The following is a 19,656-nucleotide window of genomic DNA, read 5'->3' as shown; positions in this document are numbered from 1 at the left end:
TAAGAGGCAAACAATTGAGAGTGACAATACAGTATACCAATGGCAGTAAACTGGCGGCTCTGAGCCCCCTGTAACTTTTCGATAAGAAGCACAAGAAGTTCGGAAATAGAACAGGCTGTCTGGTAAGAGAGACCTGGAGGCAGGCGCTGCCGGTCCACGCACGGTGGGCGGAGCCTTGATCGCGATTCCACGAATCGTTCCACGTGAAACAAGGAAGTGCCAACGTCATTGGACGCATTTTATTCAAACAACGCCCTTTTCCACTGCCTGCGTGCCACTGATCGCTAAGACAGTTGGACGTCGCTTCACCCAGTGCACTTGTCTAGCTCACATCTACCAATCACAATGAATCGAAATAAGTTTCCTTGACAATGTATCCAGCCAATCAGGTATGCGGGCTCCGCCCCTTTCCTGACTGTGTCAACGGTGGTTGCTGTGCTACCTTGAGTTGGGCTTGGGTGGAGCCGTGTCGTGATTGGCCGAGCTGTTCCGGAATAGTTTCAGCCAATCGCCGGTTCGCGCAGGTGTTGGAGGCGTGGCTCCAGCAGGGTGTGGACCACCCGTAGACAGAGAAGCCGTGCCGTGCAGCCGCGCGCCCCCACTAGTCCCGCGAGCTCCCGAGCGAGCGCGCGCCTGGCGTGCCGTGACGCACCCGGGGCGTGGTTACCTGGCCGGGTTGCACCTGCTGCAGGACCCGGATGTTCATCGTGCGTCAGCCTTTGAGACGCACCTGTCCGGGGACACGCTCTGCCCTCCTGGGGACTCACCTGTCCAGCACCGGCCACCCGGGGACTTAAAGGGCCAGTCTGGCCAGGGACTCACCTGTCCGGAAACTTCCCCTGCAGTCCTTCACCTGTCCGGGCTCCCCTGTCTCGCCCTGGAGTCACTCCTGAGGTGCTCGCCCTCCTGGTTACTCACCTGCCCGGCCCTCCCATCTCAGGACGCCCCTGTCTGACCCTCTACGGTGCTTAATTTGAGCTGGTGCTTTCCGGTGCTCAGCGCCGGTTCTTAAAGCACCAGTTAAGGACACACTCATTTGGAAGGCAGGTGATTTTCCACAGAATCACAGGACTGCCCTCACCTGCCCGGCCCCCTGCGCAGGACCCCTGCCCAGGACTCGCCTGCCCCCTCCTCCTCCTCCCAGACCTCACCTACCCGCCCCCTCCTCCCCAGGACTCTCCTGCCCGGACCCCTCTCCTGCCCGCCCCCTCTCCTGCCATCCCCGGTGTCCGCCCTCCTCCCCGATGGCCCAGACCCCGGTCGAGGTCCCCGATGACGCCGCCTTCCAGGACTTCCTGCAGCAGTGCGAGTCCGAGCAGGGCTGGGTCCCCAAGTACTCCAAGCGGGGGATGGTGGTCTGCGTGCAGCCCCCGTGCCCGGACGCCAGGGCCGAGGCCGTGCACAAGGTCAAGGTAAGCAGGGGGGGGGGGCGCCGGGATTCACCCGGGCGAAGGGGTGTGTGTGAGTGAAGAGTGGGGGCTACCACTGTGAGGAGGAGGGTTGGAGAAGGACCTAAGAGAAACGATGAGGACCGCAGCAAGTAAGGCAACTGCAGCTCTTTGGGATATAAACCTCGAACCCTTGTGGAAGGAGGTGTTATCCCAGCGCAGGAGGGTATCTACCAGATTTCCACACCACTGTGTGCCGTGATGGGCTGAGATACCCACGTTGGAACATGTGGAATCGGACTCGAAACCCGGCCTCCACCGAGCAGCCTGTCATTCGGGGCCAATACCTTAATCTTCCTGTCCCAGAAAGTAACCCTGTAAGAAAGTCTGTTTTTGTTGCCAAGCTCCTGAAGTCACTCTTCCTGTTAAAAGCCGCTACAAGCCAGGAGGGTGCACTGTTTTTAAAAAACATTTTTTTAATATCATCCGCTATATTCCCTCACCAGAGGGCTGGCGAACAACACACACCGTCAGGTACCGCAGGCGCCAGAATTACCCAGGTCCATGCTAACGGGGTCGTAGTTCATTTGGGTGCAGCTTGGATCTGTCCAGGTGGTGAGTTGGTTTGTGTTCCTTGTTGTAGGCCTGCTGCTGCAAATCTCCACCCTTCGTGTTGGATACTGTTGCTACTCTGGTTTGTGTAGAGGCTGTTCTGAAATTGCACCCTAAAAAGTATTTATTTTTTCACAAGTAGCTGGAAGTGCCTCTGGAGGGTTTCCTGTATTACTAAGTAACTTTTGAATTTAATATGTCATAATGACGTATCACATTCAAAGGTTCTTTTTACCTGCAATCTACACTGGATGAGTCAAATGACGTCGTCATTTGACTTTCACCTACTGTAGATTGTAGGTGGATTTAGTTTAGTCTGTCGCTCCTGTTGCTTGAGGTTTGTGCTTTGAGACTGAGGTCAGTGTTTTGGAAGAGTGAAGTGTACGGTCATTATCATTTTTGATCTCTTAGCCACTTCCCTGTCTGTACCATTGCGTTTTTGTTTGCATTTCTTAAAGACCCTTATGGCGTGCGCTAGAGTGATTTTTGTTTTGTTTGTTGCCTTTTGCGGTCTATGTTTCTTTGTATATGTCAGAGGCAGCCACGACCTGACTTATATTAACAAACGGAAATATTGAATATTATTCTGTGAATATTGTTAGAAAAGTAGAGACAGACCGGGCCAGGAGTTAATCTCAGGACTTTTTATAGTATAAAACTGCACTTAATAGTACAATTGAAGGTGGGTGTGTGTGACTGTGTGTGTGGGGATGAGAGTAGGTAAAGTCATGACCGAATCAAGATGGATGACAAACGTGAGACCTGCATGCCACTCAGGATCGGGTAATCGAAGCAGGGACATTTTAAGAATTTTGGGGGGACCTGGGCCTGACCTATTCTAGGTGCCCCTTTTTGAAACAGCCTTCAGTTTACAATCAAGTGTCTGCTCTTTCATCCATCTTTGGCCAGATCACTGACCCCCCTCAGCCACACTCCTCCAAATTCAATATGTGTTTACGTTCCTTCTTGGCCAACAGAAGTTTTCAGATGCACTGCCCACCCTTTAAATCTTCCCTCCGGAAAGTGAGCCAAGGGGTTCCCCAGGGCTCAAGCTTGAGCCCTACCTTGTTTAAGATCTATATGGAACCCCTGGCTCACGTAGTGGAGACATTTGTGGTGGGCATTGTTAGCTCTGCTGACGACACCCAACTGATGTTTAAGCTTATGCCCGACCACAGAGAAGATGCCACTAATTTTTCGAACTGTATCTCATCAGTGGCATCATGGATGAATGATAACTGCCTGCGCCTTAATGGCAAAAAGACTGAACTGCTGGTGGTAGGGAAAGCAGCATCAGCATGGTCTCATATGTGGTGGCCCACTGAATTAGGCAGTCCTCCCATTCTTGTGGATTCGGTAAGAAACCGTGGCGTAATGCTGGACTCAGACCTCTCTTACAAGGCCCATGTCAGCAAGGGGACTGGTAGATGCTTCGGCATATTGAGGGTTCTTCGGAAGGTACTAGATCTCCTCCCTATGGGCGCCAGAATAACTATTGTTCATGCCCTAGTGACTCTGCACCTTGATTATGGGAACGTTCTGCTGATAGGGCTGAGTAAGAAAGGCCTCCACCAACTTCAGTGTGTTCAGAATGCCGCCGCACGCCTTGTGCTCAGACTTTCGCGAAGAGCTTCTGGGAAGACAGCTCTGGCCAAGCTCCACTTGCTCCCTGTAAGGGAGCGGATCAAATTTAAAGCTCTTTGTTTTGCACACCGCATTGCCCAGGGCAAGGGCCCAGATTACTTAGAGAATCTCCTCACTGTACATCGCCCCATTCAGAATTTAAGATCGTCCGGTGCGATGTTGCTTAAACTCCCCCGTGTCATCAGGGCCAGAATGGGTGGCCGTTCTTTTAGGTACCTTGCATCTAAACAGTGGAATGAACTCCCGCTCCATCTTCTAATGGAACCCTCTGAATCTAGATTCCGGGGGAAACTCAAAACATTTCTGTTTCCTATCACGTAATCCTTTCCTTCCCCTCGGCTTGTTTTACATCTGCCTACTGAAATCTAGCAGCAGTTAGCGCGGGGACACACAGTTTTGTGTAGCCAGGCGCTCTACAAATGGCTTATTATTATTATTATTATTATTATTATTATTACATCTGTTTTTCAGGGATACTAGTGTGTGTTGTCAACATTGTAACACAGCCTCAGCTCATTAATATTACTGCAAATAATCCGGGACCCTCTCCCATTTCTCATATGTGAGGTCTTAGCTTGATCTAAAAGAGTTTTTTTCATTCATGCTGCATGAAACCTAAACACGTTTTTCTGCTAAAAATAGACTTGAGTCTAACATCATCCACATTTAAAACAAAATAAAGGAAAACGCTATTTAAAACAATCTGTTTCAAAATGATTGAAGGTCATCTGGGTAAGACTGCAGAACAGAGCTTGATCTATCAGAGGGGACCCCTGAAAGACTGGGGCCCAATTTGCTCATGCCCAAACGTCTCTGAATCACAGCAAGACCGGGCTGGTCAGGAGTGGCTGACCACGGCTATGAATGGGACAGCAAGATAGGCATGCCACCATGCAGGCGCATATTCTCCAGTTGGGCTCTAGAGCCCCCCCCCCTGAAATTATTTCCTTCACATTCCTGCACAGATACTAAATCGATTTATTTAGAGATACAATCGTATCGCTTAACAAATCAATGTATCTAGGTCTGGGCTGTGTGTTCCAGGCTGCCTGCCCCGCTCTGAAGCAGGAGACTGAAGTCAGGCAGTAAATCAACTTTCTGAACTGGGAATCGCTATGTAATGTAATGTAAATAGCACTTATATAGCGCGGCTGCCACCCAACAGGTGTCCTGGCGCTGAGATTACCACTAACAGACAGACACTGTGCGTAACTGAAGATCTAATCAGGGGGCTGGGAGTTAGTTTCTCAGAAAAAGTCTGGTTTTCAGATTCTTCTTAAACCTCAGTAAAGTATTACTTTGTCTAATCTCGATAGGCAATGAGTTCTAAAGCCTGGATGCTACCAGACTGAAGATCTGCCTCCTAATCGGACCTTGTTGAAATGTGGAGTACATATCAGAATAGCTGAGGAAGAGCAGAGGTTTCTGGTTGGAGAGTACCAGAGGAATTTCCTCTGCAAAGTCTTAGTCCCATTTTGTGAGCTGCCCTATACCATGCATAGTGCCTTAAACTGGACTCTCTGTGCCATGGGCAGCCAATGGAGATCCTTTAAGGCAGGCGATGCAGAAGCTCTGCGTTGTCTATTTCACACCTTCACTGCGGCGGCTATTCTGCCGCAGTGTAAGGGGGTGGGGGGGGGCTGCGTGCCGGTCCCGTGCTTGTGGCGGAACCGCTCCGTCACGGCACACGGGTGAGCTAGAGAACGTTATCGCAGGCACGGAATTCGCGCCCCGCAGGCACGGCGAGAGGGCTGTGATGGAACCGTTCCGTCACCAGCACAGCCCACCCGAGGCTACTGACTGACCCGTTCCGTCACGAGCATGGGAGGGGTTAATGCAAGCTTAGCTGCTATGCAACAGTAAGCCCTACGCAGGGCACACGGTTATAAAACCCTTCATAATTAATCATTGCCGTTGTAGTCTGTGGCAGCTTCTATAGGCCAGTGGATGTCAGCATCATGGTTTGGGGCATTGAAGTCTCTTTCCCTGCGTCAGAGCAGCCGTTCATCACGCACAGGCATAGACCCCACACTTTACCATTCCTTACACACAGGAGTGGATGCAAGCATCGTGCACGTATACTGTGGTGCCTTGTCGTCTATAATGAGAAGTGTTTGAATGCCAATCTGTTATGTATTTTGTTCTGAAACCCCTTGTCACGCTAACCTTCCCCCCCTGTGACATCCCAGGCCCTGACGGCTTGCCGCTTGCTCCGTTTGAAGTGGAGCTGCAGCACTCGTCCCCCGTGAGATGGATGCAAAGGACGAGCAGGCCAGTGTTCTTATTCCCAAGTGAAGGTGATTGAAATATCGGAGTCTACTGAAAAGTCAAGATATGTGCTTGTCTGCTGCTCTCAACAGTGAATAAGTCCATCCAGACCCATTTAGCCCATATTCAACACGATAAGTGCTCCATGCAGAAAGTTATGCTTGCTCGCTTGCTGTGTGCCTGTCCCAGTGGGCACCTGTTTAAAGTTCAAATATAGGCTGGGGCAGTATTTTACTGCAGTCACATGGATTACTTGAATGAAAACTAACAACCAATTTTTCTTGATGTCAGTCATTTTTATTTGTTAAGTTTTTTTCAATTTTTTTCCAATACTTTTTAAATTCACAGCTGAGGCAACTTAATTCCAAGCTAATAAATGCTGCAAGCATGCCCGTCCAGGCCTTAACATGGCCACAGCGTTAGTTTTTATTTGTTTTATGGTGCGTTTGACCTCCTGAGCTGAGAGGTAAGATGCTCTGAATGTTGGGGGGATGGAGGATAGATTGTTGGGCCCCTTGGTATTGATGTCATGGGTTGAGCCGTCTGTAGGTATTCCACGTGTGGATACGGGTTCAGTCCGTATCTGTATCGGCTCAGAGCCGGCTCCATGAGTGGTTTTGGGCTCTGAGTCCATTTGGGAGCTGGGCTCAGACCTGGCGGGTGAGTCTGTGTGGGAATATGGATTCTGGGCCAGAAGGGTGACACCATTTCAGGGGAGGGGGTGGATTAAGAGCCCAGAGGTTTTGCCCAGAAGCCGTTAGCACTTGGAGTTCTCTTTAGATAAGGACAAGGTTGATGAAACCCTGGCTTCCAATGAAGGCGTGGGTGGAGGGTGACCGTCTGGAACGGCAGTGCTGCACAAGGACTTGGCGGTGGGACCTAGAGCGAAGAGTCGAAGATGGCAGTGAAGGTGACCTGGAGTAGGCTGTGTCTATCTGGCTCTCCTGGTGAACATACCTGGTGCCTCCTGGTGGAGGTGGGGTCTGTTCTACAGTACTCAGGCGTGAAGTTTTTAGTTTAGGAAGTCATACGGTGAACAGTGCGAGTGTCGCTGGGCAGTGTGAAGAGCGATGGTGACCACGGTGAACTCAGAAGGGTTGAGGAAGTGGAACTCTCCGACCAGCAGAGTGGAGATGCATGGAGCGGCTAAGGGGTCAGGGTTGGGGTATAATGGTGGAGGAGACTAAAGGAAGAAGAGTGAGGCAGAGTTCTATCAATACCCATCATGTGGGACCTGACGCCGCTCGTGGGGGTGGGGTGGGAATTAGCATGGTCAAAGTACTTGCGATATTGAGATTAGGGGCTTGCTTAAGCAGATGGCCCACACCGGCTCTCCATGCTTCACTAGTTCAATTTCTTAAATTTCATGCAACCATGTTTCATTTTCGCTTGAGCAAAATACTTTGTTTCGTCCAAGCCCAGTCAGAGGGTTACAATAATCCACGGAAGTCATATTGTGAAAGATGTCGCCTGAAATGGAGTAGCGGGTCACACTCTACTCTCGGGGAGTCCTGCATCAGCAAACGATGGAAATTCCCTTTTGACCTCACCGTGTATCCACCCCGGAAAAGACGTCCGACCAGGACAGTAGCACCGCTGCATGCTGCTGTTGATGGCCAGGGACACAGTTGTTTGATGAAGTGAAACTTATTCCTGCAGAGGATGAGTAAGAAACGTAGAATGTAAGGAATCCTAGACAGCTGGGTTTAGTCTCAGACTTCGGTGCAAAAAGTAGTACAGGGTTTATTTGATTGACCGGCCTTTCTAGGGTACATGATTCACGTGTCACTTAAACTGCACAGCAAAACAACTTTTAAGAATGAATGTGCCTTTTTGGTCCTTGGTTGATTTTGCACTTGGTACGTCATCGTATATGCAGCCAGTCGCTCATCTCTTCATTTATGCATCCATTCATCGACTACTCATTCTTGCATTCACCCCCTGACACAAGCACAATAAAAACACAAATTCAGAAAAATATTCAAGACAAATTAAAAGTCCACATAAATAAAGCCTGCTGCTGTCTACGGCGGGCATATGCTAATAATAATGACATTGAACATAGCAGTGGGTGTCCGCCTGGCAGAGGTATTGTTAATAGTTTTTTTTTAAGTCCATGGCCATCTAATTTAGAGTCAAGGTGTTGGGCATCTTGGTAGCAGTAAAACAATCAGAAACTGATAACAAGCATTGTCAATGTCAATCAGTCCTACTTATGAATGAACGTACCTTTTGTGTCATTGATGGGTTTAGGCACACAATCATTTATCATACATGCACTCGTCTTTGCATTCATTCATGCATCAATCTATCCATCCACATACTCATTACTGTATTCACCCTCGGACACAACTGCAATAGTACACACAAATTCAAAAAATATGCAAGATAAATTGAAAGAATAAAAGTGGAAAAAAGAAAACATACTGTTGTCTAAACGTGGTGGGCACATGCTTGCAACAACGTAACTTTACATAGCAGTGGGTGTCCCTCTTGGAGGAATATTATAAATAGTGTATTGTTGTATTAAAGTTCCAGCATGGCCCCCACATTTAGAACCAACGTGTTGGCCATCTTAGAATGGTCAAACAACGAGGAACTATGAACCGTTCCATAAAGGTCTCCTGGTGTAAAGGATGTGGGATGTAGCGCACCACAGATGAAACGAGCAGCAAGCAACCACCCTATTGGCGTTGACTGGATGAGTGTAGTATCCTATTAACAAACATTAATATAAAAAGAGAACAAAATAAATGAAAGGGAGAACATTGAAAAGTAAAGGTCTGGCCAACCAGCACCGGCACTGAAGCACACTCCTGTTCAGTTAGGTGGCGATGCTCATGCGATGAGAGAACGCCTCCGTTCACAGAGCAAGAGGACCAATGACTGATGTGGACTGCACCGTTACCCCATACAGTATGCTGTCATGGATGAAATCTATCAGACAGATCAACGGTAGAAGAGAGCTGACGTAAAAGCCCTCTTTGTATCTATAATGGATATATATTTATATACATATATAGATGTATGTATTATATAGTGATCTTTTTATTACAAAATCCTGGCAGACAGCTAAGAAGAGATCACTTTTATTTGAGTTTTATATAGTGCTTGCTGTTCCCGCGGGTATCGGAATGCTTTACAGGTTATGCAAATACATAAATAAATACGTTTACAAGAGGTACAGAAGGAGTTCTTATTGTGAAAGTCACTAGACAGTACAGCACTCCAAGGTAATAGTCAGATAGTCAGAATACAGGGCATATGGAGGAGAAAGGCATTTGGGACAAAAAGGTGAAAAGAGTCACGTTGAAGGCAGATTGAGCTGGAATGTTTCCATTTAGAAGGTGGTAATCAACGAGGGGAGCGAAGCACAGTTTGAGTGCATGCTGATGTAGCTATTGAGGAGCAGAGATTTGAGTTCACGTTTGAATGAGGGAAAGGAGGGGTTTCAGCGGAGATCTTTAGGTAGTGAGTTCTAGATATTTGGAGCATTACGTGAGAAGGAGCGATATTGAGGAGATTTTTTCATGAAGTTGGGGGAATGAGAAGAAGAGCGTCGGAACTTCTCAGTGTTCAGGACCTTTCAGCTCATGGGATTCTGGTTTCTAACTATTGAGAGGGGGTTTGAAAGAAACACTTTGTATGTGATGCAGGCTGTCTTAAAAAGCATCTTCCTTCGATGGAAAGCCATTGAAGACTACCGAAGGCAGGAGAGACGTGGTTATATTTTTGGGTACCTGTGCGGAGTCTGGCAGCCGCGTTAAGAGCAGCTTTCATGGGTGCCAGGTGCCATTTAGGGGTTCCAGCAAGGAGAAAATTATTGTAGTCGAGTTTTGAGATGACAAGAGATTGCTCTACCGTCTTAAGATAGTCTGGAGGAATAAACGGCTTTACTTTCTTGCGGGTGAGTGTGCAAAGCGCTCCTTAGGTAGAGTTCTTGATGTGGTCCACCATGGACTTGTTCTTGTCCAGGATATTGCCCAGCAACTTGACAGAGTTAGAGAGAAAGCGCAATTAAGAGCATCCAGATTCTTGATCCATTCTTTCTGGGGAAGCAGAGTAGTAGTTCTGTCTTATTTGGGTTCAGTTTAAGACGGCTGGTTTGGTGCCAAGATTGTATGTTAATAAGTGTGTTGTTCAGTTGTTGGAGGTTGCCGGGTGATTCGATTTTGCAGTAGTTGTATGTTGTTGGAATATAGGTGGTATTTGACTTCTGCTTGGTTCAAAATGGCGGTGAGGGATTCCATGAAGGGCTAGGGAGAGGATTGAGCCTTGGGGTACGCATTAAGTCACAGGATGTTAGAGAGACAGCTGTGGATTTTTATTTCCTTACAGCGATATTGTAGATAGGACGTAAACCCTTTCAGGACTGTGCCATTGACACCCGTACAATATCTGAGTGTTTTAAGTAGAGCTGGGTGATTTACTGTATGGAAAGCCGCAGATAGGTCGAGTAGGATTAGGAGACATGCATCGTCTTCGTCCAGGCTTCTATGAATGTCGTCCAAAATATTGAGCATAGTGGTTTTGTTGCTACAACCTTTCCTGAATCCTAATTGGAAAGTGTCATGAAAGTTGAATTCCTCAATGTGTCGGTTTAGTAGTGGAATCACCTTTGCGTGTTTCCATGCCACGGGAACTACAGCAGAGGACATAGACAGATTCATGACATCACAAAAAGCGGGAAGGTGCTGAGGTAGGGATTTCTGAAACTGATCAGGTTTGAGGAGATCCGCTGGGGATCCAGATTTAAGTTTATTGCAAATGGTGGACACGACTTCTTGAGAGAGTGCAGGAAAAGCGGAGAGTGAAAGGGCAGCGCTAGACTGAGATAGGGGGTCTGCTTTGATCGCAGTGTGGGGAAAGGTTTTGTAAATATCTTCAACCTTCTTAATAAAGAATGGGGCCAGTGCCTCACATTGCTGATTGGAGGAGAGGGGGGGGGGGGTGTTAGGTTGCCCTGAATATTTGAGGTCCTTAAGTAAGGAGAAGATACATTTTGCAGGATTGCTGCTATTTTTAATTGTATCGGTAAAATAATCCGCTCTTTCTTTCTGAATGGACTTACGGTATTTTTTGATGGACACCTGGTATTGTACTTTCAGGGCTGGGTCCTATTGCCCTTTCCAGGGCCAGATTATCGGTGAACCACTGGCTCGACTGAGTACTGCGACTGGGACAGCTTGGCAGGGATAAGCGTATCCAGGGAATGTGTGAGCAGGACGCTATATGCCCGGTCAGGGTTATCTGGATGACTAGGTGCTTGACTAAGGAGGAGGTGGCTAAAGTGGTCTGCGTCCATTTTATGTCAGGGGCGCTTAAGAACGGGTTTCCTTGGTACACCCTGAGGAGGCCCTACTCCCTATAATGTCATAGATACCAGATAGTGGTCAGATCAGCTCATAGGGAGAGGCGGGCTAACTATGAAGGCCGGTATATTGGAAGAAATAGGGTCCATCAAATGCCCTGCTGAGTGTACTATTCGGGACACATTGCGGTATTTGGAAGGCAGCAAGGCCCGCTAGGAAATTGCTAATCTTGCGGACTTGGCTCGCTTCTAAATGCAGTTTGAGGTCCCCAATAATGTTGAAATTAGCTGACCTGGTAGCTAATAGGCCGGACGCAGTAATTAGGGCTTCTGTAAAATCTTTGGATGGCCCTGAGGGCGGTAGATCAAGAGCCCAGACAAAGTGAAGTTTTGGTGCATTTAAGACAGAGCTGCACGAAACTTCATCTTAAAAGGATGCCCTGCCATGATCTAAGGTAGCTCTGTGCCACCATGGCTCACTGCTTTTCTCTGCCCGGCCACAGGTTCTGGTAACTTGAGAAATCCGTGGCTCACAGGGCTCGGGTGGCTTCCTAACACTGTGGAACTGTTGTCTCAGGAATACCCGTCTGTTGGAATCTGGCCTTCCCCTGGCACGGCTAGCAATGGGATGCTGTGGGTCACAGTACTCTGCACCCCACCAGGCGGGGATTCACTAGAGTCAAATCTGTAGTTGCACAGTTCATTAAAACAAGCATTTGAAATGCAATAGGTCTTGCATTTGCGAGAGTTTGAGCTATTGGCATTGTGAATGGCAATGCCTTTTATTAAAAGCGTTTGAAAACCTGCAAGATGTGCGTAAACAAGCACTTAGTAATTGTAGTCCTTGCTTATGAGAAGCAAAGCTGGCAGTCTCTTTTACTGACAGCCTTGCTTCTCGTAAGCAAGGACTATACGTACAAAGTGCATGTTTATGCATGGCTTGTAGGTTTTCAAAACAAAAGAATAAAAGGCATTGTCATTTACAATGCCAATAGCTTCAACTATTGTAAATGCGAGACCTATTGCATTGCAAATGCTTGTTTCAGTAGTTCCTGTTTGCCTGACTGCAAACAGGTACAAAATGCTATGCGCTGGGGCCCTTTCAGGGCGCTGAAAGCCTTCAGACACACTAATCCTGGACTCTGAAGATTGACGGTGTGTAGGGGAGTGCATCATGCTAATCCCCACTGTCCTCCCACATCTAACACTAAAAGTCGGTATGAAGCAGGCCCAGTGACAACAACAAACCAGGAGATAGACGTCTGATAGACAAAGGCAGGGTCCCACAGAACGTAGATGGGATTGACAAGAATCATCGTTGCTTCTTTTTCTCTCCCTTTCAAGTGTGCCCAGGGGCGTTACATATGGTTCAAACGGACCGGTCAGACAGGATTTGACACTGTGGTGTCAAAAGAATGTCCACACCCTGCATATTCTGCTGAGCTCAGAAGAGTCATCCCTGACCATTCACATCAACCTATTGTGTAGCTCCTGTGAGGACTTTCACACCTATTCAGACCATGTATTATGCTTTGCAGTTGCTGGAGAGCTCGTGCAACTTTGTCTCTAGCAGCTTCAGGCAGGGTAAAGGTAACTTTCTAAAAGTTACATTTCCTGGCTGTTTAATAAAAATCTAACTTTACCATTAGATTGCATTTTTATAAAATCTAAATATTAGTCAGGTCAAAAGTTATTGATTAAAGTGTGTAATCTATAGTTTGACCTTTCCTATTTGCCAGCTACAGCCTGACTACGGAAAATGACGTTTTGGGTCTAGTCTTCTATCGTACTTGCCATTTGTAATGTCATACGGGTTCCAGTCTTAAATATTATGCACCTTGTACGCAGCAAGGAGTGCGTAGGGTTGGCTTATTTAATGATACAATCATAAACGGAGAGGCAACAATCTTTAAAAAAAAAAAAAGTTTAGAAAAAGACGACTCTTGGGCCTTTAATGTTGAAGGCAAACCTTTCTTTATTGTGTCAGTTCATGCAAGCGTAGCCAACGCGTTTCACCTTCAAGAAGGCTTCATCAGGGCCCTGAGAGACTTTGTGGTTTTATCAACTAAGTTTATTTTATTTTATGTAATGCAGAGTCACTGATAAAAGAACCTTTAAATGTGCAAAGCCACACCTGCTGTCCCGGTGCTAGGCTAAAATGCTGATTCCATATTTGCACAGAGGAGTTCTCGAGAGGACACATGTCAAGCAGGCGGCCTATCCTCGTCTAACCGAAATCTGGTACTTGTATTTAGTTTTAAACTCTGGAGTACAAAAGTCCGAATGATGATGAGAAAACGGCACTGGACAGGCCCTATCAGGCATGGTATACCTCGGGAGGAATCCATCTCTGCAAACGCCCCCCCCCCCCTCCCTTGTAAAGAAATGTCAAAAGCGTGTATTCGTCTTTCTACCGTGCTGCCGTGCAACTCGTGTGATTATTAGGAGTTATGAAGAAACTCGCCATTTCTGTACTGGCCACTATTTCTTTCACACGTTTCGCAATATAGAAGAGAACTGGTATATTATGCAGAAATGCTTCCGCCGAGCCTGCGTCATTCGAAAGTGACTTTATTGTTCAAAAAGTAAGGAGCCTCGCCTGGCAGCCCCAGCCCCGCCTGCAGGCAGCTGAGAGTGAGGGTAGAACATGGAGTACATTGAAGGGAAAACACGTGAATGAGAACCGGTAAATAACATCGATTTATAAACACAAAGGTAGGACATGATGGATGGTAGTATGCAGTGTGACGTAAGCCAGACCTGCAGCCTCGGATGCTTGAGACTGAGCGTCACGTTAGTGTGATCCCGGTTATGGTCTCCTTAGCAGTAAGGCAACCTTTTTCATCTGGTTGTCCTCATATTGGCGCCGAGATGCTCCTTGGAGCGATTGCTAGCGCGTTATAAATGGACTCTACATCTACATCATCTACATCACGTTGTTGTGGGAGGCGGTCTGAAACCAGCACGTCATCATTCGACTCGTCCTTCCTTAAAGCTTGTGAAGCGCCTTTAATGTATTTATTGTGAACAGAAGAATTGAAGAACAATAATAAACTGCGGCCCTTCCTCCGGCGAGCTCTCTGCAGGTGGAGGGCAGGGGCCAGGGCCGACTCTAGGCATGGGCAGTGTGGGCAGCTGCCCAGGGCCTCGCGCTCAGGGGGCCCCCTGCTTCACTGTGAAAGGGCACGCTTTCACAGTTAACCTCCAGGGCCCCCTGGCCCACGCAATGAAATTACAAATGCGAGGTGTCTTGACCTTGCTGGCAGGGTGTGATGGCATTCCTGGGTGCACAGGGGTGGGGGGGAGGGACAAACAAAGTAGGGACTGCACCGCAACTGGGCCAGCAATTATGTGTGCTCACAGTGTCAGGGGGAGGCAACACCTCTGTTAAGTACCGGCCATTGCCTTTCTGCATTTTGTTGCTAGGTGACAGAAGGCCCCCTTTGTTAGCGGAACCAGCCAGACACAGGTAAGGAGAGGTGGGTGAGGGGAGGAGGGAGCAGCCAGATCAACTGGCTGTGTTTACTTTTGTATCCCCTATTTTTTTTTTATGGGAATGTGCATTTAAAATGTATGTAGAACTGTCACGGTAGTGTTTTACGAAATGCTTCTTTACTGCTTGGAGGCCATGGGGAGGGGGCCCCCTTTCCCTGGGCCTCTAGGCACTAGAGCAAGATCCAGGTGTGGGGCCCCGTCCTTGTGCCCTTTAGCCATTACTCCCTCTTTACTTTTTGTCCCCCCACCAAAAAAAAACATGCTTGCTGGGAAGGTAGTCTTTTTCTGACATTTTTCACTTTAAATGTGCTCCCTCGGGACGGACAGAAATAAAAGGTTAACATTGAAAAATAACTAAAGCAAGACCGTGTGGATCGAAAAAAGTGGCAACATTGATTTTATTCAAACCAAAAGGGGCGGCTCACACGGAGAGGTTGGTCTAAAACTCTCGCGCTTATCGACTGCTGCTTTCCACCCGCTATCCCACTAACCTCCCCGCCCGTTGGTGTAGCGGCTCAATGCGCGCTAAGCGTGGAGAGGTTGGGAGAGCCGGGGGAAAAGTTCAGTCACTTACGCTGTGGTGGAGCTTGGCTGGGTTGCCAGGCTCGTACTCCGGCTCCGCCGCCTCCGAATCTTCTGCGTTGCAGTCTCACAGAGCTGGGCGATAGGCTGGAGCGGCGCGCTACTCTGCGGTGCCGTCCTGAGCGAAGACCGCTACCTGGAGCGCGACGGCCTGGAGTGGTTCGCCTTCCTTCCTGCTTCCGCTGTCGCCTCGTCGTCTCCTGCCGCCGTTGTTCTTCGGTCCCTCCTTTCGCTTCAAACGATGTTGTTGTCGCGCCGCTCTCCCAGCTCCTCGAAGACGTTGTGCTTCTGCTGGGGAGCGGCAGCGCTTAAATCCTCACAAAACCCCTAGGGGGTCTCAGGTGAACCCCCCTGATTGGAGGGTTCAAACACAGCTTGGTTGACCATGGGGCGTCTGGGTCACGGGGTCACTTCCTGTCGGGGTGGCTGGTGCGCACCCCGCTTCCGCTGGTTCCTGGCCGCTTCTGGGCACACAGAACCAGTTCACCCCCACTACTGGCACCGCGTGGGTTATGGTGCCGGCCTTCGAGCCTCATCCCCCCCTGCGGGAGGGTGCGGCGGCCTCTGCAAGACCGTGTGGATCGAAAAAAGTGGCAACATTGATTTTATTCAAACCAAACGCACATTAGCGCCAATTTAAAGAGTTTGCCAGTGAAGCGCTACTTTTGTTTTTTATGAGATGGGGCAGAGGCAGAGAGACGGAGGCAGAGAGACGGAGGGAGAGAGACGGAGGGAGAGAGACGGAGGGAGAGAGACGGAGGGAGAGAGACGGAGGGAGAGAGACGGAGAGAGACGGAGAGAGACGGAGAGAGACGGACAGACGGAGAGAGACGGACAGACGGAGAGAGACGGACAGACGGAGAGAGACGGACAGACGGAGAGAGACGGACAGACGGAGACGGAGGGAGAAAGACAGAGGGAGAGAGAGTGATAAGGAGGGAGAAAGACGGAGGGAAGGAGAGAGACGGAGGGAAGGAGAGAGATAGAGGGAGGGAGGGAGAAAGACAAGGATGGAGGGAGATAGAGGGAGGGAGACAGAGGAAGGAAGAAAGAGGGAGAGAGAGAAAGAGATGTGGGTATGCTGGTCTGGTGGCTCAGTGGACAAAGGCATCTGCTGCAGGGACCTGTGTGAAACCCCATGGTCACAATTTTTTTTTGCTTTCCCCCTCTGACCCTTCCCCCACCGGTGCGGCCCTCGGCCAAAAACCACACTGTAAATTTGCCCCCCCCCGAGAAAGTTTGTGAGTTCCCATGCCCTAGATCAGTGGTTCTCAAACTTTTGACTCCTGAGGACCCCCACTGAGTCAACACTGGAAGCCGGGAACCCCAAGCAATTTGTATGAGTTAAATTTCAAACATTAAAACAGTAATTCGAAAAAAATACACATGTGTGCACACAAAACAAATACTCGAAGTACTAAGGATTTTGGGGCCAGATGTACGAGCATTTCATTTAGCGCCTTGCAATTGGTAACACATTGCGAGTGGCAAATTGCGAGTTGCTAAATGAAATGTACAACAGTGTATTCCCAATGGGGTCGCAAATTGTGAGGTTCATTAATATTAATGAGCCTCTCGCAATTTGCGAGCCCATTGGGAATGCCAGCCCTCGCAGCGATGGTGGCCTGCTGGGCTCTGCAGGCCACCATGTCTCAGACTGCTTTTAAATAAAGCAGTTTTTTTAAAAAAAATGCAGCCTGTTTAACATGCATTAAAAAAAAAAAAATGAAACTTTTTCGTTTCATTTTCTAAGGGCAGGCAGAGGTCCCTGGGACCACTGCCTGCCCTTAAAAAATAATTTTGCATAATTTTGCATGCATTCGCAAAAGGGAAGGGGTCCCCTGGGGACCCCTTCCCATTTGCGAATGCATTACCATCTACTTGAAGTAGGTAGTAATTGTGACTGTTTTGCGACCGCAAAACATTTGTACATGGTTTTGAGACTCACTATTTGGAAGGGAATGCCCCTTCCAAATAGCAAGTTGCAAAACCTATTTAGAGAGTAGCAAACTAATTGCGACTCGCGAAATAGGCTATGTACATGGCCCAATGGGTTTTTGCATGCGCAAACGGGTTCGCGAACCCGTTCGCACATATAAAAACAGATCGTACATCTCGCCCTTAGTATTTTATATTGAAGTAATAGCCCCTTTGTCACATGTATTTCATTTGTTTTATAGCATCTCTCATACCATTGTAGGATGTCAGAGCACTTTACATCACACACATATAAAGACATTGAATCATACGTGTTAATCAGTGTGTATATAAAATGTTTAAAGAGTGCTTGGTCTGGAAAAGCACAAACTCAGGATTCAGAAGATAACACAGTGGCTAGCATTGACTTTAACATTAAAAATGTATTTCCACCCAAATATATCTTTTTAGCAGCATCAGGATAATGAATAACTTCGACCAAAATATGTTACTAACTGGTACCATGCAGTTTGCAAGCAGCTCTTTGACAGTTTATAGGTCCCTCTGCTAGATTACGATTGTCACTTATGAAGTGCACATTCACAAAAGAAACTCTGTGACAAAAGCAGTAACCACAAACCTAGGCACACAAAATACTGCTTTTTAAGATGCATGTTACACGTTCTTTGCAGTAGGCACATTAACCCTCTGTGCTACATTAGTTAAATCAAAGTTGCCACTAAACAAAACTCTCCTTGCTCTCCAGCAGGTACATTAATCACTGGCATTCTCTTGACACTTTTACTGTTGCTGGAAAGCTGCTAATTATACAAGAAACGTTTCTGTGCTTTTAAAACTGTTGCCTACGGACCCCCTGGAAATGTGTCACAGACCCCTGGGGGTCCGCGGACCACAGTTTGGGAAACAATGCCCTAGATGGTCAGGGACCCGGTCATTGAGGTCACAGGTCCCTTGAGCAGGGAGGCTCTAGGGCGGTGGGACCGGTGACATCGCACTGAGCGCTCACTTCGGGTGGGGGCGTCATCTTTGCAAGTATATTATGTTTTTAAAAGCACTTGCTGCCTCCTTCCTGGCCTCCAGCAATTTTCGGCAACAATAAAAATGTCATAACTTCAGTGATTAATGTCCCCTAGTTAGGCAGGGCGCCATATTGGCTGAGTTTCCATCTCTGCCAGCCTCCGCTTCCCTAGCGCTTATGGGCAATTTAAAATCTGGGTCTCCGCTTGACCCCTGCCCAGCTAAGCTCCTGGGTAATTTGGCGGAGGTGGTTAATCCGCTGGCTCACCCTCTTCTCAACCTTTCGTTGAGTCTGGGAGAGGTGCCGCCAGCATGGAAGCAGGCAATGGTCATCCCGTTGCTTAAAAAGCCGGGACTTGACCCGAAAGCTCTAGCCAATTACAGGCCAATTTCGCTGCTGCCGGCCCTCGTAAAAATTTTGGAGAAGCACGTTCAGTCGGTGCTCTCCAATTTTCTGGAGTCCCATGAGATCTTGCACGACTCCCAGTCGGGCTTCCGCTCAAATCGCAGCACCGAGACCGCGCTCCTGGAGGTTTCGGAAATCATTAAAGGGGTGCTGGATTCCGGGGGCAAAGTCATGCTGGTGTTGTTGGACCTGTCGGCGGCTTTTGACACCGTCCCCCATGAGGGTCTGCTCGCAAGACTCTCTGAGATTGGCCTGCGGGGGACGGTGCTCAAATGGTTTTCTTCCTTTCTGGCCGGCCGCCGGCAAACGATCTGGACACCACCTGACAACGCTGTAATGCCGCCTCTGGGAGTCGGGGTCCCTCAGGGCTCTATATTGAGCCCGACCCTTTTTAATATCTATATGACCCCTTTGGCGGCGGTGGTGGAGTCGTTTGGTGCCCGGATCGTGTCGTATGCCGACGACACCCAGCTCCTCTTCTCCTGTGAGAGGGGGGCTGACTTTGACGGGGAGAGTATCCAGAATTGCCTTGGGGCTGTGTTTGCATGGTTCCAACTGCACAGCCTCAAGTGCAATTCCGACAAATCAGAGGTACTCTTCTTCGGGTGCGATACGGAGCCCTGCTGGCAGGCTTGGTGGCCCATCGACATGTTCCCTCCGTCCGGCTCATCGCCCATGGCCAAAAATTTGGGGGTGAAGATGGACAAGGGGCTGACGATGAAAGCCCAGATCCTGGGGGTAACCGGTACCTGCTTCGGCCTTTTAAAAATGTTGCGGAAGTTTCTGCCTCTCTTGTCCGAGGAGCACAAGAGGTTGACAGTGCAGGCCCTGATAGGCTCCAGGTTGGATTATGCCAACATTCTTTACCTGGGCCTGCCAGAGTATCTGCTGCAGAGGCTGCAAGTTGTACAGAACGCGGCGGCTAGGGCCATCTTTGGCCTTAGTAGACGTACCAGCGTCTCTGGGTTGTTGGTGACGCTACACTGGCTACCCAT

The 19,656-nt window shown here is 48.6% G+C and overlaps 1 protein-coding gene across 1 annotated transcript in view; it reads left to right on the top strand.

Annotated features, from left to right (window-relative positions):
• The first annotated feature begins 522 nt into the window (after nucleotides 1-522).
• The window catches only part of LOC147718365 (START domain-containing protein 10-like), a 114,779-nt gene continuing 95,645 nt past the window's right edge, over nucleotides 523-19,656 (top strand). The window contains exon 1 of the mRNA XM_086918321.1: nucleotides 523-1,412. Within this exon, the coding sequence (XP_086774447.1) occupies nucleotides 1,245-1,412 (168 nt within the window). The 5' untranslated portion in view covers nucleotides 523-1,244. The remainder of the gene's footprint in view (nucleotides 1,413-19,656) is intronic.

Source organism: Lissotriton vulgaris, chromosome 4_1, assembly GCF_964263255.1.
Source record: "Lissotriton vulgaris chromosome 4_1, aLisVul1.2, whole genome shotgun sequence".
In the NCBI taxonomy this organism is placed as follows: Eukaryota; Metazoa; Chordata; class Amphibia; order Caudata; family Salamandridae; genus Lissotriton; species Lissotriton vulgaris.
Note: the sequence above shows the minus strand (reverse complement) of the source record. Positions and strands in the feature narration are given on the sequence as shown.